Source organism: Cuculus canorus, chromosome 8 (genome assembly GCF_017976375.1).
Source record: "Cuculus canorus isolate bCucCan1 chromosome 8, bCucCan1.pri, whole genome shotgun sequence".
Lineage (NCBI taxonomy): Eukaryota > Metazoa > Chordata > Aves > Cuculiformes > Cuculidae > Cuculus > Cuculus canorus.
Genome location: NC_071408.1, coordinates 9129875 through 9157786, shown reverse-complemented (window position 1 = coordinate 9157786; position 27912 = coordinate 9129875). Strand labels below are relative to the sequence as shown.

General features: G+C 37.5%; 1 protein-coding gene across 12 annotated transcripts in view; it reads right to left on the bottom strand.

Moving 5' to 3' along the window:
- Positions 1-11908: 11908 nt before the first annotated feature.
- NTNG1 (netrin G1) overlaps positions 11909-27912 on the bottom strand; it is a 155811-nt gene continuing 139807 nt past the window's right edge. For 5 of the 12 annotated variants that reach the window (XM_054073203.1, XM_054073201.1, XM_054073205.1 and 2 more), the window contains exon 8: positions 11910-13850. In XM_054073203.1, coding sequence (XP_053929178.1) covers positions 13633-13850 — 218 coding nt within the window. In that variant the 3' untranslated portion in view covers positions 11910-13632. Of the gene's footprint in view, positions 13851-27912 lie in introns of all 12 variants that reach the window. The other 7 variants (XM_054073206.1, XM_054073208.1, XM_054073209.1 and 4 more) reach the window with 4 other exon arrangements.

The window sequence follows — 27912 nt, the reverse complement described above, 5'->3', positions numbered from 1 at the left end:
TGTAGACCATAGGTATGCACTCAGGTTTTGCGCAGAATTTCATCTTACACTTGCTGCCATCATGCCTTTATATGCTGTGGCTATCATTTTGGGTGGAAAAGAGTATTTGGTGACTGTTGTATTTAGTATTTCCAGGGTGCATTGCTTTTTTCTGCAAAGAACCATATAGATGAAACACAGATTTGTTGAGGAGGGACTCCAGAAGGTCTCTGGATCTTCTAAGCTAAGAAGAAGATAATAGACAGAAAAACATCCTTTATCTGAGAAACAGTACAGAAGATAAAGTTGATTTTAGTTAGAAAATAATTTGCAAATGAGCAGGTGCTTAGACACTCAAACATAGTTATTACCTGTTTATGTTCATAGAAGAAGCAAATACTTTCCTATGTAACAGAATCGAAATATTTGGAAAGCACTTTAAAGTCTTTGATTAGCAAATACTATAAGCACATGAGCATGTATATCTACCTACCTACTCTATTCTAATGCATGTATTACTTAAATTACACACCTACAGTTGAGTCCATCTTTAGAGGTTGCCTTTGTCCTGCTGTTGCAACTCAATGCATTCTATTTCTTCCAGTTTTTGTCTTTTTGCTCCTTTTACTTGAGCCTTTTCGCAGCGACTATCCTTTCTGTATCTGAAAAGTTACGACCTCAGTATGAGAAAATTCAACACTACATCAGTTAATAATAATTGAGGATATGTTCTGTGTCTTGAGCTGTGTCACATAATTTGAAGACATGTGTGTGCTAAAGAAACTTGCACTTTGAGGCAGGGATCATGCAGAAAGAATTGTGAGAGACTTAAAGGTAGACAAACTAAAATCTTTTTATCTTGATAAATGTTACAGATCCTGGCTGGAACAGGATCTTCAGAGATGTGGGAGATCACCAGTCCCAATCTGGTTCAGAGTAGTGTACTTAATTGATGACCCTTACAACTTTGGATATCATTTGTGAAACAGATCTTCAAGTCCTTTTGTAAGTGGATGTTTCTGTCACCAAGGACCCAGTGTGTAGTACTGACTGGTGAAGTGACTGGGAATTTGAGGATATTTTCTTCTTAGGCACCTTTGTAATTTTGATTTCTGTTATTTCCTCCTCCTTAATTCAGCCTCAGTCATGAAGCAGCCTGGGGAGCACCATGACCTCCAACACAGACTCTTTGGTGTTGGCTCACTGTATGTTTGGTTTCTTGATAATACAGCAGCTAGTTCCTACATTGGCAAAGATACAGAGAACATGAATCAAAGCAGCTCTTGATTTGAGTCATTTTATATCGGGTCCATTTAATTCATTTAGTTATGGAGTCATGACAAATTGGGTGAGAAAGGAGAAAGTTTCATATATCAGCCTAACAACCTGAAAAGTCATTATTTTCCTTCTGTTCTTCTGAACCCTTGCTGATTTTGTGCTGCTGCATGTGTCTGTCCCTGTTTCTTGTTCTCAGTGGATACCAAAGACATGCTAGGAAGCCTTTTACCAAATTTCAGATGTTTCTATAAGAAAAATGACGCAGGTTTAACAGCATGCACAGGTATTTGTAGAAAAGCAAATGTGTTTCCCTCTTGGCTGTTTAGTTGTCTGTAATAATAATGTCATAAATAAATAATGTTTCCGTAAGGGAAAAGAGGAGATGTTTATCAGATAGAATACATGCCAGTTAGGATAACGCTGAACAAAATGTTAACACGGATTAAACAGGAAAACATGCTGCTGGCAAACAAATTGTTGGTGAAAACAGCTTTAGCTAGGGAGTTCCTTTCTCTATTGGATAGAAATGGTGCCTGCCATGCAGACCACCTTTTAAAATAAAGATATTTGTCACCACAGTTGCTGTCTGTGGAAACATTCAAATGAGAATAATTTAAGTGCTGCGCTAGAATAATGCACAGTAAATAGTACACGGAACTGCACGAATGTTGCAGATTATAGTAAGATCAGAGAGATAATACCTAAGGGATTACTTTTTCCTTTCCTGAAATTATTTTTCAATTGAATTTAAAACCTGATTCTGTTTTGTTGAAATCAAGGTAAGGTTTTCCTTTGCATTCTGGAGAAGGTCATTAACAGATGCAAACTGAAATGTCCTTGGAGAATTAATCCTAGTCATCCACAGAATAGATGCATCGTGTACACTGAAATTCTATGTTTTCTAATACTGTTTTGTCAACCTATTTCCTTCTTATGTAGAGCCTCATTTTGAGGGGTGTGGGGATAGCTCATCTTGATTTCACTTCCACTTGGCTTCCTTTGCTAAGACTGACAGCTCGGAGGAAAACACTGATAGATTTGTTAATCAGTGTGCACATTTCCATTAGCAGCTGTACTAAGACTACCAACTAACAGCCACACAAGGATTACCACTTGGGAACTTAAGTCAGCAGAAATAATGACAGAACCATGCCTGTCTTTCTTTGTTTGGGTTTTTTTTTTTTTGTTTGCACTTTTGTTTTTTAAAGTTGTAGAGGGCTGGATGCCTAATAGCACACAACACAGGAGTGATGCTGCCTTAGAACAATCCCATTGCAAGCGATTTGAGGAAAAGAAAGTAGGCATTATAGATTAGGAAGAAAAAATACAGTGGAGGGGAGCATTTGGTGTTATTAAAGTACTTCCTTCAAGTTTAACATGTGCTTCTGCTTTTTAAATTTTTTTTAAGATGTTTGTCATACTGAACTAACTTCTAAATTGGTCTTTGACATCTGTTAGAGGAATTTTACATTTGTATTTTTCGTCTCCCCTCTTTTTAGAGACGTGTTTATGCTTGAAAGTTAGCACATTTTAATATCAGTAAATGGCCTTAATAAATAATATGCAACAGGAGAGCATGTAAAACTTCCTGCTACAGAATCAATCTCATTAATCTATGATTACCTGGTTATGGTTTATTTATGTACGTTATCAGCCCACAGTGCTTGGCTCAGAATACAGGAAAAAATCTGGTGTTTAACAGGAAGGATGCTTATTGGTTAAACTGATGTGTATATGTTTGAAGAATGGGAAGAGAGAAAAAAGTGGCAAGACAATATTTGAAGGCAGCAGAAGAAAATGCAGAGACGTTAGAGATAAATGAATTATGAAGAAAGTAAGTACATTCAATCAGTCGCTCTCTATTGGCTTGAGGGTAATCTCTGCCATATTACAATGTACTGATTTATGGGCTAATTAGCTGTACAAACCAAAAATATTTATAGAAAATTTTTCTTTCAAGAAGCCACCAAACCAACCAAACAATAGGAAAATGGATTTTGTGTATTAAAAAATTAAATTCAATATATATTTATGAGCCCATTCAAAATGTATAGTCTTTTTCCTACCAGATTTCTAGTAAGCAGGAATATCTATGTATCAAAACCTAATTGTGTCAGTTTCTAGACTTCTATGGAAGAAATTAAATGCCTGAGATATAGGCATTTTGAGCTATAAAAGATATTATATATTAATATATAAAGTCATATTATTATTGTTATATGTGCTTCAATTAATCCGATAAAGAAAAAAATCAGACAAGAAGGATGAAAAAACCCCATAGCCATCTCTTTCTTTTGGAAAAGGATTTTAGCTTTTTACTGTTTTTTGTATATGTATGTATTTTAATTTCTCAGACAGCTAAGGTGCTTCAAATTACTTTGACTCATACATAAAATCCCTTCAAAAAACAGTAGTTGTTTTCCTTCCAGCCTTAGACTGAAGTGCAAAACAGGAGAACACAAACCAGCAAAATCAAATGTGTGAGTTACATATCACAACATTGAAACTCGAAGTACAGGAGGCAAAGACACTGTTTTGGGAGGTGTAATGCATTATAAAATAGACTTGGGTAAGATAATTTGAAGTAAGTGGGTGACAAATACATGCAGATGGAAGACTATTTAACTTAGAGTTATGTAATTTAGATGGAGTACGGAGCTGTAGGTCTTGGTTCTTAATGCTAGTGGATGAGGTGTCAGAATTAATCTTCCTTTCTGTAATTTGCAACATCTTCAAGCTTCAGTCGCCATGAACAAAATGGGAAGAGCATGTGTCCACACTTTGCAGTGGTGTCATGAGGCTAACCTCAGTAAAGTTGAGATACTCAGATGCTAGATATTGTCAGTAAACAAGAAACCTGCCAAAAATTTGTTCAACAATATATCCACGTAGTTTAATCATCATTCCTTACATCCTACTCAATGAGAGAATTGTAAAAGTAGTAGTGATTCCTTACCAGAGCTAGGGAGACAAAAGAGCACTGCCAAGACTAATTCGTAAGTAGTAATCCACCTACTTCTTGCATGTGGGAGATCTCTAGAGCAAAGTAATAAATACGTTTGATGAGGGCATAGAAAAAACCCTGACACGAGGGAAGAAAGCAAGCTCTTGGATGGCAAGAGTAAGCAGTATAATAAATGTAATTACTGGAGTGCTCTACGTGCCAGTTATCCAGTCCTACCACACAACAGTAATTAGAGATAAGAGATGTTAACAAGAAATGCATTGAATGAGTCAGTATGGCCATTCAGAGCCTTGTTCAGCACTGTGCTAAGCATGGTGACAGCAGATACCAATAGAAGACCTGGAGGAAAAATGTTCTCTTCAGAACACATTTCATTTTCTATCTCCCTGTAAGCAATGCATTTAATGATTTGGGAGGTGCATGGCAAAGTGCAGATGTAACCACTGGCCTTGCACAGGTCTTGGCAATGTTTTTTTTTTTCCACACCGAGTATGATCTGCTTTGGCCTGAGGGAGGCCTGTGATGTAGTTTCACAAAAAGTGTTGAAAAGCAGCTTCTCCACAAACATCTGGACTAGATGGCCAGACTAGAGTTCCTAAATTCAAAGCTGGAGCCAAAGACAAAGCAGGGGAGCCTAGGCTCTTTCAGCACATGAGTAAGTGGTGCTTCACCTAGACAGGAGGTGAAATTCTCAAGCCAAGAGTGTCCTGTCCGTGCAAGGCTCAAGTCCTGCAGTTTCCAAATCAGAGATTACGATGCCAAATTCTGTGTCTATGAATTTATGAGTGTGTATGTAGTATCTAGATTGGCTTTTTCCATGGGATCCTGGTATGTTTTCAGTCTGGGGCAATTTAGATTCTGTCTTCACTCTCCCAGTGTTGACTTTCCCTAAAATTTTATAATTCTTGAGAAATGTGGATTTTTTTGCTTCATTTCCCTTTGGATTCTAATGCCTTTCTTGTACACGTCCGTTTGGGACAGAGGTAAAATTTTTGTCTCACCAGTAGTGAGAACAGAATTGCTAATTCTCCTTCATCTTGTCCTTGTTATTGTTAGCAAGGTCTATGTTTTCTTTTCAGTGACCTCTGCTCCTGCAATGTGGACCCCAGCTTTCATTTCTGTATTTAATCTTTTAAATTTCTACACTGTGTAGCTGAAGGCTTTGTTTTAAAGATTGAATATTTGAATCCCATTTCCTGAGAATGTGTTTTATCTCTCCTAGGTGAGCAAATCTCAGCTTATAAGTGTGATTTGTGTTATGTTTTAGCTTACTGGGCTTTGGAGCTGGGTATGTATTTAGCATGCCTGTTTTGAAGGAAGAATTTAATAGACTTATTATCCATAAGGTCAGTAAAACTAGCAAGAAGTAAATAATAAGCTAGGTTATTTTAGCATTTGAGGTCCAAATTTACTGGTGCATATTTATAGATACATTAAATTCTCCTGTCATTAAAATGATTTCTATTAAGCTTTAGGAAATAATTTATGAGATATCATGACAGTTAAAAACTTAGTTGCTATCTTTAATTTATCACTCACTATATGTAATTAATTCTCATTTAAAAAGCAATATAGAAAAACTAACTTCTTTATTACCTCGGTGTTTGTAAGCTTTAATGAAATGTCACAGTTACCTGTTAGGGAAGGCATAATTTCACACCATTTGGAATACATCCATTCATCCTGCATGTCCTTTGTGAGAACACATATTGGTTTGATTTCCATTCTAAAAGAAGTGTGAAGTAATATTTTTAAAATAGTTACATAAACAATGCATAAGAATAAGTTATATATATATGTGTATATATATATATATATGTTACAACCAAAGCTACTAAAATTTTTTCAATCCTCTAGTAGTGTAACTTTATTTATATTCATATATTCAAGGTTATGTGGAGCTTGAGTGTGTTGGACTGGTTCCCTGCCTTCGCCAGTTGCTTTTTGGCTTGTTACAGGCAATTCCTTTTACCTCTCTGGGTCACAGTTTCCTCAGGTTTATGAAAAGATAAGTGACACAGAATTTCTGTTCAAAGTATCTGAGCTTTTATAGGTTGTAGAGAATAACAATCTAGCCTATTGTCTCTTTCTTGAGGGTTTTTGAAGTGTCTCAATTCTGATAAATGGAACACCTCTGACATTTTGAGTATCGTAAGAGTCTCGTAAGAATGATTTTTGCCTTGCGTTGTATTTAGTTACAGTAACCAAATACATCTTTTCATTCAACATGTTTACAGAATCTAGATCTCTCAATACTGTCAATTATAAACAACAATTATGGAGAACAGCCACTAATTTTGCATCCACAATTATTTGCCAGGTGCAAAGTGAACCATGTTCCCAGTAGATGTACAAGGATTGAAGTGTTTTCATTTACATGTTCAGGTAACACTGAAAACAGTCATTGAGAGGTGTGAAAGCGTCAGCGAGATTGAGGCCTTTTGTAATCAGGGAACTTAATATGCGGCTTGCACAAACTGATGGAGGAAGGGCCTGAATGAGTGTTTTTGCTGGTTTTGTGGATGACTGATATTGCACTTCTGAATGTAGAGAATGCATTAATCTCAAAACAACTGATACCTCAACCAGAAAAATGTCTAAAACTGGAGAATTTGCATATTCCCCCCCCCATTTGTACTGATCTTTGTTACAGGCAAAATTGTTCTCCTGTTGTATCTTGTTGCACTGTATTAATAAACTTTGGATCTAGCATAGTAGCCATGAACCACTTTTTATGAACAGTGTATTCTGTTGGGATCACATAGGAATCTTTTTTACTTTCATGGGTTATCAATTGATGGTATATAAAGCAACTTATGATATCACAAGTGGGTAAATAGCCTGATTTAGACTTGTTAAATAGGAAAAAATTGCAAAGGTATTTTGCTTAGTGGTATGCAGCAAAATAGTTTAGAAGTATTTTATACTAATTTTAGTCAACTTTGACTTGAAGAGATTAGTGTAAAGATGTTTTTTAACGTTGTGATTGCCTCTCCAACATAAACAAGATGATTTTGTTTTGTGTGAGCAGGAAGTACTTGTGAAAATCGAGCACTTTCTGTTTAGAATGCTAATACATCTAAGTTTGGGAGATTTTGGCTTGAATGCTGGTGTGTGTATGTGTGTGTGTATGTATATATATTTAACTTTTTGCACTTACATGTAGGACTTCTCAAGTCCCTTTCATCCCTGTCAATGCCGCTAATGTTTCTTTGAAAAAGAGGACTCTGTGCAGTCTGGAACAGTAAAGGCTGCCTGTATGTGGGGTTGAAATGATGTCACTCTTCTTGCGAAGTCTTGTTTGGATGTATAAATATCAGAATTAACTTAGTAGTGGTTTGTTTCTTGAATGTCACAAAGATCTGTACAGAGTATCCGAGTGAAAATTATACTGTGTGAGAAACATAAAATATTCATCCAAAACCAGTCCTGTTTTCTGAAACCAAACAACCAACCAATAGTCCAAAACACCCACCCTGACCTTCTTTTCCAAAAAAATACCATTATTACATTTCTTAACAATGGTTCACTTCTAAAATCTTTCCAGTGACAACAGTACACTTGAACGTGTGTGCAGAAACTCCATCCTGTTGTGCTTTCTGCAAGCACGCTGTCACTTGGGTCTATTGACAGCCATGGAACTCTGATTCAGTGCACTTCCAACATGTGATCTTTATCCTGGTCCTTCTCAGAAATGAGTATTAGCTAGCAATGTATGTAGGGATTCAACCCCGAAGCCTTTACAATCTGTTTAGTTTTACAGATTGCATAACGTTAGTCTTCTCTGTGTTCTTTGAGGCTGTAAATTTTCTTCAGCAGAATTTTATCATGTATATGAATAAGCCTGCAGCTTACTTTTTTTGTTGGAGTGCTAAGTAAATCCTCATCATTTTCAGTGACAGCCTGTTTTGTGGTTGCCTGACCCATCTGCAGGGTCCTGCCCTCTTGATACTCATGAGGTTCACATGGGCTTCTTTCTCCAGCTTGTCCTGGGATATGGAGAAAGTGCCAGTGTCGTGCTGGAGACCTGCAGTAGGAGGCTCCTGATTCCCACTCAGCTCCTCAAAAAGCATCTCAAAAGTGAACAAGAGGGGGGGAAAAAAGCTGCAGCCCCTCCCTCCTGGGGCAATTAGATGGGCGGCTGCCCTGAGGGCAGGGGTAGGACCCTGGCTCTTTGTCCCCAGTGGCTGGGGCATTGCTGGCATGTGGTACCTACCCAGCTCCTCAGGGCCACCCTTGTGTGTCTTCACATCCCGAAATCACTGGGGATGCCACTGGGCCACCCCTTGTTCCCTAAGAAAGGATGCCTGTGCTTAGGAGCCATGGAGATGGGCTGGGACATGGAGATGGGGATCAGAACAGGAGCAGGCAAGCTGGGGCATCTCCTTTCCTGGAGACACGTGCTGGTCTGGGACATGCATAACCACAGGGCACACCTCCCCAGCAGCCACAGATGCCCCCCCAACGGGACACAGCCCCAGCAGACACAAACACACCCCCCCAGGACAGGACGCCAGGGGACATGCAGCCCATGCACAGGGACACCAGGGACATGCATAGCCCTTGTGAGATCATTCTAGCTTTATTCACAGAGCTGCTACTGTGGTGTGGTGGTGTCTGTGGGTCTCGAGGACATCGGCTCTGCAGATGCCTAGTGCTGAGGTCAGCCCAGCAGCGGCAGCCGTGAGTCCCTTGCCACCGCTGGCTCTCCCCAGCCCAGGGTCTGTGCACCCCAGGTAGCTGTGACCACCTCTTCACATCCCTGTGTTGAGGGTGGCTCTGGTAGCAGCTTGGGCTGTGTGTTCTGCTGCACCAGGACTGGGCCATGCTGGGGCTGGCTGAGCACTGTGCCAGGGCTGTCCTGTGCACCTGTGGTCTCAGGGGTCCTTTTGAGGAGTCAGGTGGGAATCAGGAGCTCCCCTTGCAGGTCTCCAGCAGGGCACTGGCACACTTTATATCCCAGAACAGGCTGGAGAAGTAGGCTCATGTGAACCTCATGGGGTTCAACAGATCAATGACAGGTTCTTGCACCTGGGTCAGGAACTCACAAAACAGGCAGTCATGGAAAATAAATCCTCATTTACGAGAAACATATTGATGATATCTTTGAGTTTGTATAGGTGAAGATGGCTATGAAAACAATGAAGAGAAATATACTCTTTGTAGTGGAATTTTATCTGATATTGCATATTGCGGCAAAAATGGTGCGTTGGTGAACTGGTGATGAACCTTCATTTAATTAAATGAAATGCACCATATGGTGTAAAATACTGCTTTTTCTGAGTGTTTGTTTTGCCTACACTTCTTACATTCTCTTCTTACTGATAGTGGTTGATGTTTGGAAAGGTATTAAGTTGTTTAATAGAACATTCCTGATTTATAATGCCAGATCTGCATTTTGGTGGATAAATGTTTGCATCCATAAATAATTAAACTTACCATTTTTTCTTTGGAATGAATTGATTGACTGTGTCTTCATATTTACATCTGCAACTTTGCATCTGCAAGGACAAACATGAAGACTGGGCTGGAGGTTGGCTGCAAATCTGGTCTTGCATGTTCTATAGAAACACTCAAATTTCTCACAGGTGAATATACCATATGCGTGGATGAATCTGGTTAATTCAGTGGTTTGTTAAACCTAGAATCCCAATGAGGCTATAACAAATCCCCCTCATATCTTGGAGTTATGAGAAAGATGTATAAAATTTTATGCAAGCAGAAGAGCTCTTTCTAAATTTGAGCAGTCTTTTGCACTTTGTTTTGTTTTGTTCTGTTTACTAACTTCTTATCTGTGGCTCATGATGAGGTATTAGATCAGTTATCATTTGAGGACAATATCTGATGTATTTGCATCTGACTAGATTTTTTTTCCTTGGATAGTTGTTTTTGAAACAATTATGCAGCACTAAGACAGTCGCCTTTCTCAATGTCTCTTCAAGAAAGATTTCTAGCTTGAAGTGGAAATTTCTGCAGCCCTTTGTTAGGGAGCAGCACCTTGTCCTAAGCTGCTCCATTTTCGGATGTTAAACACATGTGGATTTTGGATCAGAACCAGTTCTCTGGTTATAAAGACAGAAAGCTGATTAGGAATAGCTGATCTAGCAAAAGAACTGGATCAAATATAACTGCATTAATTTAATTATGAATTTTAGGTTTAAGATTGTCATACTCCAAACTATAATGTGGACACCTAATAAGGTGAAGCCTGGTAAACTAAACCTTGGATGCTAAACCTTCCAGGAAAGAAATACCATACAGGAAATAATCATTCTGCAGTAGGTTCCTTTTGATGTTTTTTGATACAGAGCCAGAGGTTAACAATTGTGTTGCTCTTGTTAGTTTTTCAGTATCATTTTTGGCTATTTTACAGGCATCCACAGGGACAGGATAGCCACTGCAAGAAATGCAGAATACGTGGGAAGGAGTATATGTTTTCAGGTGAAAAATAAAGCAGATATGGCGACTACACATTATCCTTGAAAGATCCCACTGTATCTTCAGGAAAAGGGATCTGTTGCTCTTTACAGCTTCTGAAATGGGAAATAAGTTCTGCCTTCATTTTCCAATGAATTGAATAAAAACACAAGTCAAGCAATGCTGAGTGATGCAAATCTCCTCCTCTCTAAGATGTACACATCATTTTACAAATATACTTGCAATACAGTAGCGGAAACATTACAAATTTTCAATTTGTGAAGTTCTGTATAGTTCAGAGGAAAAATAATGGAGCTGAAAAGGATGATTGATAAGAAAACTTCCCACTGAATGTATTCCTGTGTAAAATTTTAATTTTATTAATAGGTGAGGGAGGATAAAATGCACAAAATGGTACCTTAATATGTGGAAAGCCATATACTCTGCACTGCTTTAGAAGATCATAAGTATATGAAACTGTAATGCAGCTGAATTAATTGCGATCTAATACCCATCATCCTTCAGCACTACTGGCAGAATCCCTTCTAACCAAACATGTATAACATACTTCCTTAAACTTTCATTAAGCCTTGAATTTATAATGACAATTGAGGTGCATCTTTTCAAATAATTACACAATCTGAATTTGGTCTGCACTAATAATCTTAAAGAAAACTTAAATTCCACATTTTTGTATCAGACATCCAATTAATTATAGGTAATTGCCAGCTCTGTGTGCCACCTGTATTAGCATTTATATTTCTCATTGAGTCTGCAATATAATTTTCTGTTTATTGATATGAACATCCCTCTAATAGAAACCTGCGGTCTTATGCAGGCCACCAGCCAAGCTCTTATTTATCTTTGCCTTATCTTATTCAGCCCACTGAAAGAGTGTGCCATTGTGAATAGCAAATATTCTACACGAAGGGCCAAGGAGACAGCCTGAACAAGCACCGGCTTGTCTTCATCATCTTCACAGGATGCTTGTAGAAATGAAGACCTGACGTGCCTACTCATTTCTGGAGCCTGGGTAGTGGCCAAACTTGCTTCTTTCCAAGTTTATCCAAGGCAGTGCCCTAAATTCTGCTCTGTTCACCCCTTGGAAGAGACAGCCAGGTAGAATTTATTCCTCTCAGGAATTTTTCTTTTGCTTATTAATTGTTTTCCACACTAGGCTATTATGTTGGTAAAATATTTACAGCCACTATGAGGAAAATTGCCAGGAAATGAATTCAGAGTCTTGCTACCTTTTATTTTATTTTTTTTCTGCATGACTTTGAAACACTGCTGTGGTTTTGGCTTGCCTCTCTGTTCTTGCTCTCCTTTTCTGTCACGCTCAGTAATTGGTCTAATAAAAGGCAGAAACACGAATTTATTACACCTTGGGCAATACTTGAAACAAACTATTTGCTGGAGCAGCACTTTTTATCTACTTGCTGCTGTATATTTTGACAGTCCTCCTAAATATTATATTTGACTTTATGAAAAGTTAAATTTTAGCTTTTTTTGTGATTGCTGCTGTTTTTGCAGTTCCTTAGGCAGAGTAGTACATATATAAACATATCATTTTAATGAAGCTTTTGGAAAAATGACATAAGCTGTGGCTATATCTACTTCGTTACCGCCAGAATTCACAAAAATGGTATGAATTAAAGACTAGTTCCTGTAATACCATGTAAATTAGCCTTAGAATAATTTTTGTGACAAATGAAGAGAACAAAGATGGGAACTATTCAACTTTTCATACCTTGTCCAAGCTTAGGATCTGACGAAATTTTCCTCAAACAAATGATATCCTTTAAGTTTAACATGGTTTTCAAAAATAATGGTAGTAGTAAAAGTAAAACCAGATTAGATTGTTATGATGTAATTTCCATTGTTGAACCTGTTTTTCTTCCACGTACTAGATGGGAAAATGATCAATCTTTTTGTTTGTTTTCTAAAAAGGCCTAAAGAAATAGCAATACGGCATGCTGGAACTGTTTATGCAGGAATTTTTATTCTTTGAAATTTTCCAGTGTTAAAGCAACAAGAAAACATTTAGAATGTCCTTTGGTGGAATCTTATTACACTCGTTATATATGTAAACTGATATTCTTTGATGCCAGCACGTTGCCCATACAGAGAAATCTCTGCACAATTAAATGAAAGGAAAAAGAAAAGGACTAAATAAAAAGTAATATTTTTCTCTTATCTGATCAGAATTAAATACATTAACAAATTGTCTGGTAACACAAATAGGCAATAATACAAAAAATCTACATTGTACATTATTTCAAGAAAAATAACTTCATTTGAATACAAAAGGATAAATACACTTTTTGTCCTATAGCCACTCTTGTACAGTAGGTGAACACAGCATCTTACTGATGCAGTGCTGCTAAGGTATACAAGGATATGACCGGCTCGAGTTTTATTGAGGGGGCTGTTACACATGTGCATCACTAACATCAGACAAAGAAATCTTTCAACCAACAAGGGTTACAGAGCAACGTTCACTAAAGCACAGGTTGGAAAGGATTCGGGGACTGAAGCGAGCCAATATGGCAGCTTTGACAGATTTCCTTATACCCACAATGCACTGACAGCAAAGAATGCCTTTATTTGGTCGGTCCACACACTGGGCGGAGGTACAGTAGCGCACCAGAGAGGAGTAGCAAGTGTCTTCTAAATTCTCTTCCCATTCTGGGGGCTGCCACAGCCATTTCAGTCCTGTGTGAGCTTTGCAGCGAGCGCTGATTTGACAGAACAGGCAGCTGCCGACTTGCCTCAAGTCAGAGGTGAAGAGTCTTGACTCAGAGCCCAGTCCGTAACTGATCGATATGGCTTAGTTCAGTTAGGCCTCCTTAGTTTGTATGGGGTTGTGTTTTCCTCTCTTTTTTTTTTTCCCTTCCTAAATTTCAGTAGCAAACGCTTGGATTTCGGTTTTGTTTTCATGTGGCACGTTAATCTGAAGCAGTCTGAATGTGATGCCATCAACCATACGGAGTCTAGCACACGCACAGTCCTACTAGAGCAGTCAGCAGTAACAGAGACCCGTGTGATATTGCCCCCCGGCCAGAGTTGTGGCTGCAGCCTCCTGGATCTCTTTCACACTTCAACTTCTCGCATAAAATGCCAGTATAAGCCGGAGGGCACTGGCATCGCACATTGTTGATGCATGTTCCTCCGTTCTGGCAATGCAGTAGTTCATTGTCACATACGTTTGCTGCAAGATAGCAGGGGAGGGAGGGGGGAGGGAAAGCAGGATAAATATTAGTTCATTTACGGGAGAAATTCTGCACTAAAACCAGAATTAAAACGCTACCTCTCCCCTCTTCCTGAGACATGTAAACAGGGGGTGTGCTTTTTAAACACTTCAGGTTTTGAATTTTGTATTTATTCGACATGTTCTCGTCCTCTTTTCTTTTTTTGTTAGGCTATAATCTGGGAGAACATCATCATTCATTTCTGATCACCGACTATGGTAATATTAACTAATGAATTAATATGAGTAACGATTAATAATGAAATAATATGAATATTAATACCTTCCTTCTGCCGGTGGCTGTGTTTTTATAGTCACTATTCAACTAGATCTGGAGGTGGGTGTGTTATTATTTGAAAGGGACAATGTATCCAAAGCTTTTGAACAGAGCACAAATGCTGGTTAAAAACGCAATATGGCTTCACTGAAATAAAAAGATCTGTATGAGAAGGCAGGGTTTTATAGTCAAGAACTGCATGTATTAATGATCTGAACGAAATTACCCAAAAAAGATAAGGCAAGTACAGGGAGGAAATTCGGCATGCTGTTCAATGGGGATTATATAGCATCTACACATGGAAATAAAAGATAGTGTTACTTCTGTTACAGATCAAATAGTTCTTCTTAATTAGATTTGCTGCTTTGGTACTAGCCTAACTGGCATCTTAAAAGTATCTTAGATATTGTAGCCTGATACATAACTTCAGAAGTCAGATTTGACAAAAGTCTTAAGAAAAAATAATACAGGCAAAAGTTTTAGAGCTGCACAATATTATTGTATTTGAAAAACTGACAGCTTTACTTTGCATCACTTAATATCAATTGCTGTATTTCTGTGGGTAAATATGTAGAGATATGAGGAATGGACTACTTAAATGTGACAATCTTGTGTTTTATTCCAGACGATATCACTAGTAGAATACAGGCTGGTGACAGCTCTGTCTTCCATAGGAGTGACAATTGTAGTAATGATCTTGCAGCTACTATCTAGGCAGAATGGAACAGTAAAAACTTTCCCTCAGATAATTAGGCAAAAGATTATTTGGTTTAGAAGCAGACTTAACGTTACATGCTGTTTATGCATACCTTAGCCTGGAAATACCCTAAATAATGCAGAATAGGGAAAATATTGTTAATTTTAATTTAAACATTGCTATTTATTGCTACAAAAAAAAGTACAAACAAAAGTTTTATAAATGTTTATTTATTTATTTTTAAAAGCAACTCAAATATTGTGAGAACTAAAATTCAGATGGTCCAAGTTTGTATGTGATGCAATTAGACATAAATCTTTACAATTCTGTGCACCAGCAATCTTAACGGTAATCTTATTTGTCTTGGCTTGCTTTCAGAAAAATAATCCTGTCAGTCTAGGAGGACTCTCTGACAATTGCTTTCTAGTGTCCTGCATCCAAGTGGGCCAAATAAAAATGCAATGTGTTAAAAACTCATAGAAGCATTTGAGAGAGAATAGTTAAATTTTTTTAGTTACTCTTTTAGCAATCAAACTTTTCTACTAAGAGGTATGGATTTAACGTTGTCCAGTTTCTGAACTGTAATGTCAAAATCTGAATATTGAAGTACAACAAACAGCATGTATTATTGATGACAAATATGTCTGATTTTTTTATGTTCTATATATACATCACCAAAAATAGCGTTTACATTATATGTACAAGAAGCAGTAAATCATCACCAAATAAATGTGATAACGTTGACAACTCAGAAAAATATAATAACAATCTGAAAAAATTAACTGCATTCATTATGTGAGTTGTCTCTTATAACTGAGGCTATGTATCTTTAAAGCTGACTTTATTATTCACACTGTATATATACTGTATATATATTTATCCATATTAATATGCACAATCTAAATACTTTATCTGATGGTACAGCTACTCAATCTGCTTGTTCTGGACTAATTGCTGGGATGCTTCCTGCAGTCCAGGGAATAGAAATGGTGAAATATCAGTCCCATCACCATTGTTTGCCTTGAATAATTGAGTAGAAATCAATAGTTAATTAAATACCACTTCTTAAAGAGCAGACGACATATTTCACATCATGTTTGGCATGGAATATATTATTTAAATTTTTCCAAGTATTCAGTAAACCAAATTTATTTTCCAATAGCTTTCCTACTTTTAAACTTCTGGCAACAATAGCCTGTTATTTTAAGAGGCCAACAGCCCAGATTCTGATCTGTAGTTACAGATTGCTGGAGATGGGTGGCTGAAGTGGCATTTTGTGATGTGTTGGCTGCTTTGCCTGACACGCTGACGCAGGCTGCCTCTAATTATTGCTGTTGACAAAGTTTTGCACACAATGTCACAATGTTACAGACGCTGATTTTTAAATCAAACCATTCATTTTTCATTATGAAGATTTTAAAAAAATGTACTTAAATAAGTGATTGATCAAGAGCTTCTTCATTATTCTTGCATGCTTTTAAAAGTTTGCCTTCAGAAATGCACTATAGCAAAACCAGGTAGATTATAAGGTTGTCAGGAAACTACTATGTAGCTGAAAGTTCTTGAATTGTTAATGTTGTAATATCACAGCTTGCTTTTCCTTAGTTTTGTCCTTGTGTCTCTTTCTCTTGCACACACATATGTACACACACACATATATATATGTATCATGTCAATAGCAACTGTGCTGATGTGGAAGGTAAATGAAACAGTTTTGAGAATTTTATAAAATCCCATTAATTTTTTTTTTGCCGATTTTGTTTTAATTTTATTTTGACCAACCCTAATACCATTTCTACCTTCCTGAAAAGCATGACCAGGATTACTTTTAAAACTTTAATATTAACTAATTACGCTTATTCAGGAATTGGATTAGCTACAGCTCATGAGTGTAGCACATAAACAATATAAACAAAAGTACTGTCAGTGGAGCATTTTCACTGTAATTTTAAATGAAATTTATGCCTTAAACAAAATTGACTGACATGCCGCCAAAACCAAAGCAAGGCAAGTGTATTATTCTTATGCGAATCAATGTTTCCTGCCCTCCTGTCTTCTCTCATCTACCATACCCTTGCCCCTTCTTATACTCCCAGCAGTGAAAAGTTGCTTGCACTGCTGAGGTGTTGAACCAGCTCTACCTGATCTTCATCATTAAAAGTAACAATTAATGAAAAATTAATTTGAAGTAATCTGAAAGGCATCAAGTATCAAGTTCTGATCAACGAATGAAACACGGAGAAGGAGGTAAAAGAACTGATTCTGAAGTAACCACACATGACTGTTAAGAATGTGTGGCTGAACTTGCTGTGTAGTGTTTGCTGGTAGATCTTCATTAATTACAAGACAGGACATCAAATTGATCATTTAAGAAACAAAATGGGTGTCTGATTTGCTCTATAGAGCTTTGCAGGCCTTCTGGGTGGAATATTTCTGAGCACAGTCTTCAGCTCTGTGCTATTGTAGGAAGTGAAATATTTAAAGTACAATAAAGGAAAAAAGTTATTTTCCTACTTCAATAATTTACAATCTAAGCTATGGTCCAATTATGGGGTCTTTAATACACTAGGCAAAGGAGATGGAAAAAGGCCACATATAAAAATGGATAGCTATTTAAAAATTCCTGTTCTTGGCACACACTTTCGTGTCCCTCCCAACCAACTAACCCCAGTAATTAGTAAGAGATATTTTAATTAAAATGTAAACCTATTTCCTAAGTTAATTATTAATAAAATATTGAAGTCTCTTTTTTTATGGTTAAGGCCTCTGAGAATGATGACGAAAGATGCCTTGTCACAAGTCACAAAATATTCTTGATTGGTAATTCCAATGTTATTACATTTGTAAATGGAATACAAAAAGAAAACAAGGGGAAAACATCTCATCTTTCAACTAGCTCAAATAGTTCAAGGGGTAAGTGTTGTGTAATTGAGTAGCATAGTTGTTTGACAAATGTCTAATTTTCCCTTAAGTGTTCAAATCTGAATAACGTGGAAATTTCCGAGTCCAAATCTCAACTTTAGTACTTCTGTAGCTTCTTGAAAGAAAACAGATAGACAACTGCGGCTGATTTTAGTTCTGAAGGAAGAATACAGGCATCATAACACAAACACAAGTTTTGTTCCCTCTGATCTGGAGGACTACCTCAAGCCACAGCGCTGGGCTCTTCACTTCTGTTCTTTCTGATTCAGCTTCAGAGCACATGCACAGGCCTTTTGGTCTGCCTACTGCTCAGACAGAAAAACAATAAGCTATTGGACTTCGGCACAGTTTCTTCTAGCCTCCTGTCTTTCCTGAAGGCCATTGAAGAAGGGAGAAAATACATTTTGTACCTTTCTTTGTGCTAAATGAGTTTTTGTATAACTTGCCTACAAGAGCATCTTATTGAGGTGGGTAATTCACATGAATATGAGGAAGGACAGGCTATTGACTTAAAAAAAGAGAAATGAACGCATTCAAAAGGATAATTTTTTTTTGATCTGGGAGAGGTGGTGCTCACTTTCTGCATCAAAATCTGGATTTATTACGAAATGTTCATTGTTTCTGGGAACAGCATAAGCACCATTAATGATAAAGTCACAGAAATAAAATTTATTAAAGGTCCTTGCTTGCGTTCTTGAATTCTGTCTTTGATTTCAAATAACGTTTACATGACCCCTACCATCACTACTTTTCTTCGGTGTACTCTTTCTGTGGTATCATTGCTACAGCTTTCTCTCTCCCTCTCTCTCTTTTTAAAACCATCTCTTTGGTTTTCCCCATTCTGTTTCTCGGATCATGAGTATTATAGTCCCTGGACAGGTTGGTGGGTTCACAGCTTTCAATAAATTACACAACATTTTGGTCTATTCTAAAGCACTGATGTAAGCTTTGACCCTACTTCTGCTGCAGTGAATTTTCCATACCGGTCATCAGTAGTTTGTGTGAATGGCACTACTGAAGTTACGCAAATTTTTTGACCTTGGATTTCACCCACTGTTCATAACTTTGAAAGCATGCAGATCTAGTGGCTGGAGAAATTACTCTTGGCTGTTTTTTTCTCTAATGCATCTGTTCCCCTGGTACTTCTTAAGTAGTAAAGAATATTACTTGAATTCATTTATGAGGAAATTTTTAGCACACATGCTAACAGAGTATTCTGTCTCAGCATAAGAAGTGAGTAAAAAAACCCAAGCATACTGAAACTCACGGTTTAAGTAATGATGTTCATAGGTAGCTTCAATATATGCAGTGGTTGTCTATATATAGAGGGCTGTGAATAGCATATTGAAATGCCATGGGAAAATTAGGAGGTTATATCTCACTACATAAATAAGTTCAGTAAATTCAGGCTATGGACAAGTGATTTCTTGTCAAATACAGAATTAGTTCCTACTAATACTATAAAGATTCTGTAACTAGCAGACATAATTCTCTAAAAATATGTTCATATAATCAATAAATGGTAAAACCAATCACAGAATATAAAAGAAATTGCAAAAAAAAATTGAGGAAGCTAATGTGTAAGCTTAAGAATACAGACATCTGCACATACCTATACCAAACATGCACAACAAAACCTCCGCAGTCCTGAAGGTATTAGTAATATTTTCCCCACAATTTGTCAATAGACATTAATGGAATTATAGAATGCAAAACAGTCTCATTCAAATGCTAAGGATTAAAATTGTTTTCAGTTGTACCAGAACATAAGTGACCACAACCAAATATTTTTGCATTGCCAGAGTTAGCAACATCGAATTATTCCCATTATTTGGAAATAATCCTAAAGACAAAATAGTTAATTACTATCTGTTAAAGATCTCTTTGTGGAGCTCCACTGACTCATGAGATTTCACCCATATAAAGTAAATATAAAGAATGAGGATGTAGGGGCATAGGGAAAACTTGTAAGTAGTCAGGCTTCTAAAAGGTTACAACTACTGGTGTTACGAGTGTTGCACAGCACATGACAAAACCTCAAATTTTTGTAACTGAAGTATCTTATTAATTCAAATAACCAGTGGCTAATAATAATGGACTTAGAGGTTTTATGACTTAGATTTCTCCCACTTATTACTCCCAATTATTACTGTTAGATTATTATTAGAATTTAATTTATTGTTACCAGTTACAGTTACTGCCCAATGGTTTTTAAACGTTTTGCTACCATGAGTAAACGTGTCAGTGTTGATCGGACCTCTTCAGTGAAGAACTTCTTCAGTTTTTCCTGACAGGAAAAACAGTATTGCTCTTTTGAAGTACATATTCATAATGATTTGGTTTTTTGATGAGACACTAATTCAGCATTTGTTCTAACGGGATCAGTAAAAGTATCTTATGATGCTGTCAAATCAAGATGAGGGAGATGCTTTGATAGCATGAAAAGAGAACGGGTTTCTGCTTATCTACACAGGCACATTCTGAAGTTAAGACAAAATAAATCAGTGTAGACGAGTACAAGCCTAAAGCATATCTTACTGTGTCAAAATCATGGTCATAAAATGACAAATATTAATACAAAAATCTCCAGTGCAAAGTTGAAACAATGTTGTGATTAATTATATTGCCAACACTACAAAGAAATGAACATTGACCGAATGTGAGTAGTTTCTAAAAGCAGAGATCTCCATTTTGACCTGTCTTAGAAATGCCATTAGAGGCACAACTGAATTGACACTTGATTTTTTATAAAACCAATTTTATTAAGTTATCAAGGAGTAAATGAATAGGTAGGTAATGGAGGAACTGTGTTTACTGAAAATTTCTGGTAGAATTTTTAGATTGTTTGCTTACATGTAATTATCACTTTCAAGCTAAGCCAATTCTAATCAAATCGCAGGCAAAGTCTTCAGAGTTTCTACAAGAAGATGCAGCTACTATTCAGAGTTCTCCCAGCACACAGTCACACAATGGATGGTGATTCCTCTTTCCTGTAAATAGGTAACAATTTATCCTGGCGCCTATAGGGGTAAGCTTGGTCGATTACGTTTCACCATTGGAAACAGAAAATCCTCTACAGAACAAATTTGGTTTTAGAGATGATATGAGGACAGCAAAAGTAGAGAGTTACTCTATTTCACAGGTTGTGTCTGTGCTTTCTCATTTTCCATCTCTATTCTTGATGTAAAATCCTTGGATTTGATTAATAAAAGATTAGATTAGATTAGGATAGAGAAGCTATAGTAGCCTTGGCAGAAACAATACAAGATGACTTGTTAAAATGGCTGAAAACAAATCCAGATTTAGTTAGGTAAGAATGACCGTTGAAATAAAACCTTCCAATCTTTCTCAGTTTCAGGAGAGAATGGATTAACCATTCAGTTTTCTGATTTTGTTGGCTCCAATTTTTAAACTTCGAAAAAAGGATGATTCCCAAAGTGTGGGGGGAAAAAAACCCCATGCCTTTTATTGCGTTGGTTATGGAGGAGCACCACTGAATTGCTATGACCCTCATCATATTTTAGGATAATCTCAGGAGTGCAATAAACTACATCATAGCTTTAGTTGCTGAAAATGGACTACATACCTCTATCATTCATATTCCCCTTATGAAGCTGTAAGCTGCAGTGCCATTATTTCTATCTTCCTGGAGATAAATGAACATTCTTACATGATCTGTCTTCTCTTTCCTTAACTTGGAAGAGAAGCAATTGGAACTGCAGGTTTGTTTTTTTTTTTTTTTCTAGTGCCAAGAGCAAGGTCAGGGTTTGGATGTAACCACTATCAATAAAAACTGCCTAAGCACAAAAAATGAGACACATTAGATGAAGTGGTCATCAAAAGGTCCTTGGAGGGTGGGATTTCGTTCCCTAAATACAAGCAGCTACTGCCATTAGAGGTGCCAGAGGGCATTTCAGACATTTACATGGGGCTGGCAGATATAAGAACTATGAGAAATTCAGGCATGTGGGAGTGGTAGCAGGAGTCCTGCTAGAGGGAAGCCTGCCTGTTCAGGCAGCTGTTGCGGCACTGGGTCTGCTGGCAGTTTCTGGCTGCTGTGGGAAGCCTGCAGCCCCCCCCGCCTGCAGCCCCTTACCCTAGCGCATGGCTTCCCTGCCTGCCTTCAACATCTGGTCTGATCCAGGACAGCTGTGCAACAAACGCTGGACACAACTCTTGTGGAAAACCCTAAGCTGTAAGCATGAGCTTTGAAAAGCCTCCTTTGAGGTCTCCACTCAAGCACACTCTGCCCACCAGCCTGGGAGTGTGTTCAAACTCAAGCCCTTGCCTTGGTTCTTGTCCAAGTGATCTGGTGGGCTTGGGCCATCCGTGGCCTCGCACATCTGACTTCCAGGTGTGACCCTGGACTTGTCTCACCCCTTAAGGCTTGTTTTGGCAGTCTACAGGCTGTCACTGACCTTGCTGCTGCCATCTGAGCCTGTGCCAGGGAGTTCCCTGCCCTGCTGCACCCCTGTCCCCCTTCTCCTCCACCAGTCCTCTTCTGGTCCTGGCTTGCTGTCTCCTTGAGGAACCACTAACCGCCATCTCTCCTTAGCAGTGGCACCAGACACCTACCTCTGGTCAGGCAGGTCAGTCCTAGCCAAAAAGCAGGATGTTTTCCCTCAACAGCAGCATTTTGCGCTTCGTGCATGACAACAGTATTTTCTTACAAGCTCTCAAGAATTATCAAACAGAGCTGCAGCACGCGTAGCTTTTACAGAGCACAAAAAGGCAGAAGAAAGCCTGGAGAGCAAACCAAAGCAGGAGCATGCAAAGATCAGCAATGGAAATAAATGATTATGAATTATACAGAAGGGTGAATGTTCCGGCTTACTTAGCTGCTAGGTTGTTTGCTTGCAATAATGTTTTCGACACAAAAGGATGCAAATAATTTCTCTCTTTACAAAGACAAAAGTTTCTATTCCTGCTGTCGTCCCAATGAATGCTGCATTGAAGACTGTCAAAACCCATTAAATCTTCCCCCACACTTATTGCTTTATTTGGCAGCAAAACCAGTGAAGATAATCACAACTGAAAATAGCTCCTAATGATTTAGGGGATTAGAATTATTCTAATAATTATTTTCCTAATTATTTTTAGGGAAAGAGAGAGAAAATGAGAGAATGTTTTAACCATGTCTATTAACAATGGCATTAATTTTGCTATAGTACTAATCTGAGGACAAATGGATGTATTGGTATTCCTCATTCCATTCTGTATGGCCCTAGATCCTGAAGTTCTTTGTAGACAAGACCTAAAATGATTTCAAAGAGAGCTGCTGACTGAGGACTTTAAGATTAAATTGTAATCTGAAGTTATTTAATGACAGTATTAAAAAAAAATTGTTCTCTCCTATTTTTTGTTTTTCCGCTCCCCAGTACATTTGTGCATGTCTGTGTACCCTGGTGATTTCAGCAAAAGTGCTCATGATGTGTTTGATAAAGAAGAAGAGACTAATGAGTTATTTAAAGTTTTTATTGCCAAAAGCAACACAACTGTTGTACCTTGATAATTTATGTCCTGGCTTTGGCATTAAGAAAGAGTTAAATTTGTAATAATCAGTTTAGTGTCACTCAGATGGAGTAAGGTTGGTTCTCCAAATTTTATTTTACAGTACTTGCTGTGTGAAACAAACATTGTGTAGAAATATTGTTTGAATTCAAAGTGGTAATTTTACATTGTAATGGCTGTGTTTTTAAAGCAGATTAAGTTGTATTTATTTTCTACATGGACACAGTTATATTAATGTCAAGTTAAATTTTGATCACTGCTGGTCTAAAGTTATTTGTGATCTCAAATTTGAATGTTGCAAACTTTCTTCTCGCTACTTTGGCTCACAGCCAATTGCTTAGGGCATTTTTAAAAATTAGCAACCAAACCTGCCACAAATATATGTAATGATCAACTTCTACTCTACATAAAATTTGCTTGTGATGGAAACATCATCAGTCTTTAATTGCAATATTATAAATATCAAAGATATTAAGATGGAATGGGTATGTAACTAAAGAATAGGGAGTCAGACTTCTGTATAAACAGCTATGTTACAATGACCATAGGTAAAGTCAAGTTTATATTTATGTCATTGTACGTTACTCTTGTATGCATTTTTCAAAACAGAGAGATTTAATGACACCAGGATAATATTTTACTACCAGAGAACAAAATATCAATGTGCAAAGTAAATGGCCTATAATCTCTCGGGAGATGAACATTCAGAGTTTATTTGAACATTAGTTATAATGCAAAAGTAAAGGTAAAACATTTACATGGTACCTATAATGCATATGAAATGTGAGGGTTATTATTTTGTTAAAGCAACAATGCTGGGAATTAGGAGATATTCTTGCTGAACCTACATTGACTTATTGGTTTGAATGTGGATGAAATGCTCCAGAGTGCTTTTGTTGAGCTGCCTCTAGAAAGGGGATAAAAACACTGTCTCGTAGGCCTTTCAAAGCTCTTCAGAGTAAGAGTCATTATTGGCAGGAAACAATGGAGAAGCCGATGCCAAGGAAAGTCAAATGATTTGTGTATGCTAAGAAAAGAAGGGAACAAATGCAGGTCCTGTGAATTCCAGTTCTATTCACTAGGTTTGCTAGTTTATTAGATAAATGCAACAGCAGAGTTGACTACTGTTTCCAAGGGACTCTGGAGGATCTCAGCTAGAAAAGGGTTTATAAACTATGGCATTTAAAAAGGAATATGCAACCTTGTCCACTTAAGCATCATGTGTAAATGAATAAGATGTTTAAATATTCTGACAATTAGAAATACCGAAGTCACATATGTATCACCTTCTAACCTGTTCAGAACTTGAACAGCTTCAAATTCATATAACAGGAACATGGCAAAGATTTGTAAATGGCTTTTATCCTCTCTGCTTTATCTTAGCCTTCAAAAAAAAATATCTCTTGTTGTCTATTTTTAATTATTAAAGTAAATTTGAAAAATGGCATTCAACAGGCAGATTCTTATATCTATACATAGCATCTGGCAAAAATGAACACTGTGGGAGCTGGTGTTTGCTGCACGACTGCGTAGAGTGCTGGCTAATGGATGCATGGGATGTTGGAGGATGAGGAAAGGCTGCAGTTGCAGGTGTATATATACACCTATGCCTGTATACCCTGGTGTGGGATCAGACACTGGGGCTCAATACTCAGCCTCCTCCTCCATAAACCACGGGGCAAGAACAGCTAATCAAGCACAAGGCCAAGCTCGGCACAGATGTGCTGTCTTGGGCAACAGAGGGTGCACTGTGGTTCCTGCTCAGGTTTGAAACACAAGCCCAGTGAAGTGAAAGCATGAGAGGAGTGTGAAATGCAAAGGTTTTGTTCTGCCATTGTGAGATAGCATTTCTTAAGTGGGAACATGGCGCATATGAGTGGGACGATGGTTTTCTGAAGACTGCAAGAAAGCTACAGAACGAGTAGCTGTTAGGCTAAAAGAGAAAGAGAAGTGCTAAAGGGAAGTGGTTGAAACTGGAACGGAGGGGTTTGGGCCAAAGCCAGGATGGGTGGTAAAGGTGAGGAAAGTACTCAACACATCTTGGCTGGCTCAGTGTTTTGCTTTTGCAAAACAGCCAAGGTCTTCGAATGGTTCAGGGCAGTGTGGGCTGCAGCATTATCGCTAAGTTGTCATGTTGCCACTGAATAAAAAAGAACTAGAGTACACTTCTCTAAGCATCTTTTCAGTGTGTTTTAAATTGGTAATGGTTTTGCATGAACTAGCAGAGCTCTCAGGTAGTTGCAGAAAAATTATAGCAGTATAAAGCTTTATTTTGGGAGGTGGTGACGCAAATTTTCAAGCCTTTTTAGAAATTATGCTGTGTACATGCTGCCTTTCATGTTTCCTCCCCAGTTATGTACCAAACAGCGTGCGTGCATACGTAATGTGAGGCATTTCAAAACATCTGACTCAATTTTTGAGACATTTGTGTTTTAATACACTATTGTAATATGTCTGTAAAGATATGAAGAATAAGATGCTTTTTCTGAGAAGCAATGCCTCCTTGCAGAGAGCTGCGCTTTGCTGCATAATATCAACATAATGGGGCTGATTTAAGGATGCTATGTTTGCCCTCAATATGAATTTCCTTGCACTAACAGCCCCAGTTTGAATCTCATTGTGGATTCTCCTGTTCTTGAAATTGGTAGGAAGTAAGCCAGGTTTTTGAACCTTGTGAGAGTAGCTCGTTCTCCTTGGATTCTAGTCAGTGCTTATTGCCTCACTATCAAAATGCAGCTTCAGCTCTTTAAAGAAAGAACTACATGTGGAGAAACTCTCTTTAGTCTCCTTGGAAATGAAATTCTAAACTCTTCAAAGTAAAAGTCCTATTTCAAGGATCTTCTGGCTTAAAAGGGAAGTTCATTTCCCATTTAAAGTATGTATAACATTCAGAGCTCAGTGATGCAGCATCTTGTTAACAGAACACCCTGTGGAATTGTCTCCTATGGACAGCTATTTCAATACTGGGGATACCAGAGGCGTTAGTTCCTTCTGCACCTGTCAGTATATATGAGGGACTGGTTAGCGTATAAAAGTAACAAAGCTGGTGGTTCTTTTGCTTGTAACAATTGTGCATCCCTGACCTATAGCTGCTTGGTGCTATTTCTTAAGGCTAACCTAAATAACTACTCAAGGGAGAACTCCTTCCCCAAAGAGATTATAGCTGAGCTCCTTATGCCCTAGCAGGGTTTGAAGCGCAAGAACAGCTTCTTAGCTCTGGTGGAAAAGTCTTCAAATTTAAGAAAGAAATACAGTAAGAACAGGGGCTAGAACACAGGTGTTGTTGAAAGATAAAGGTGTCTTTGTTTGGCTGTTCAGAGATGCTCAGTGTACAGCTCAGCCACTGGCTCCATAAGCTGTTATGCTTTATTCTTTGTACATCTGGAAAACACACAGGGTTTCACAAATGTCTGTAAAGAGATGCACAGTAAAGTGAGTATCAAAAAAAAGACCACTATTTAAAAGCATTTTTATAGAAAGTGCATTGTTAGCAGCAAAGTAAAAAAAAAACCTTTTTTTTTTAAGAAAACATTTACAAACAGTAAAGAAAAATGTTAAAATTATGATAAAATGACGGAAAAAAAGAAGAGTACAGACTCTCAGCATTTAGCTTTAAGAGCATGCCAAGTACCAAGGAAAGCCAGAAATGATTGAGCAATGCACTAAAGTCATAAAAATGAGTAATTATTTTCTTTTTTAAACCTATTAGAAGCAGAAACTTTCTAGGAAGTCTCTAGGCAAATGAATAGTGTGTAAGTTAAGGAAGGGGAAAATCTACAAAATATTAAGCATGGAAGACCTTCAGAAGCTTACCAGGCTCCTGCCTATGTTTATGAGGGCGTGCTCTGGATGTGTGTCTTAAAGCTTATATTTAAGCTTCCATTCTTAAAAAATGGAAGGTAGTCTGTTGTATCGGATTACCAAAAACAAATAATATTGATAGAAGAATTAAAAAAAAAAAATGAAGAAACAAATTTCTGATTGTTACCTGTGATTCTACTGATTTAATTACCAGGACAGGCTTGATCAACTATAAGAAGGGACTATGGCAGATGAGATTTTTATAAAGAACTCCAAGGAAATTGAGAGGAACTAAAGATTACCAAGACTACCAAAACTTCTGCAGCAAGCAAGTTTATGGTGATTGTAATGAAGAACAGAATTAGCAGATAGATGCACGAGCATAATAAGCATGGAAGAGTAAACTTTTTGCAGAGAAAAATGGTGTACAAACCTAGTAAATGACTTTTTTAAGGAAACGGTAAGCACATGGACACAAGTGATCAAGTTCATAATGTACATGAATCTCCAGAAAGTATTTCACAAGATTGCTCAGCAGTGTTTTTCAAAGAAACCAATGAGAGAGGGTTTTGTGGATGGTTTTTCTTTTCATGGAATAATCATGGATCAAGTAATAGGAGACAGGGTAGGAATACATGTCAAGAACTGCTACTCAATCCTGCAAGAACTGTGTCAGGACTTACATATGCAGAATTGTACTAGAAAAGTGAGTGTAGAGTAATATAATAAAGTTTGCTCATATTACAAAAGTACTGTAGCTATAAAGACCTTCAGAAGAATTTCTAAAGTGCTGGGTGACAGCACAATAAAATGGT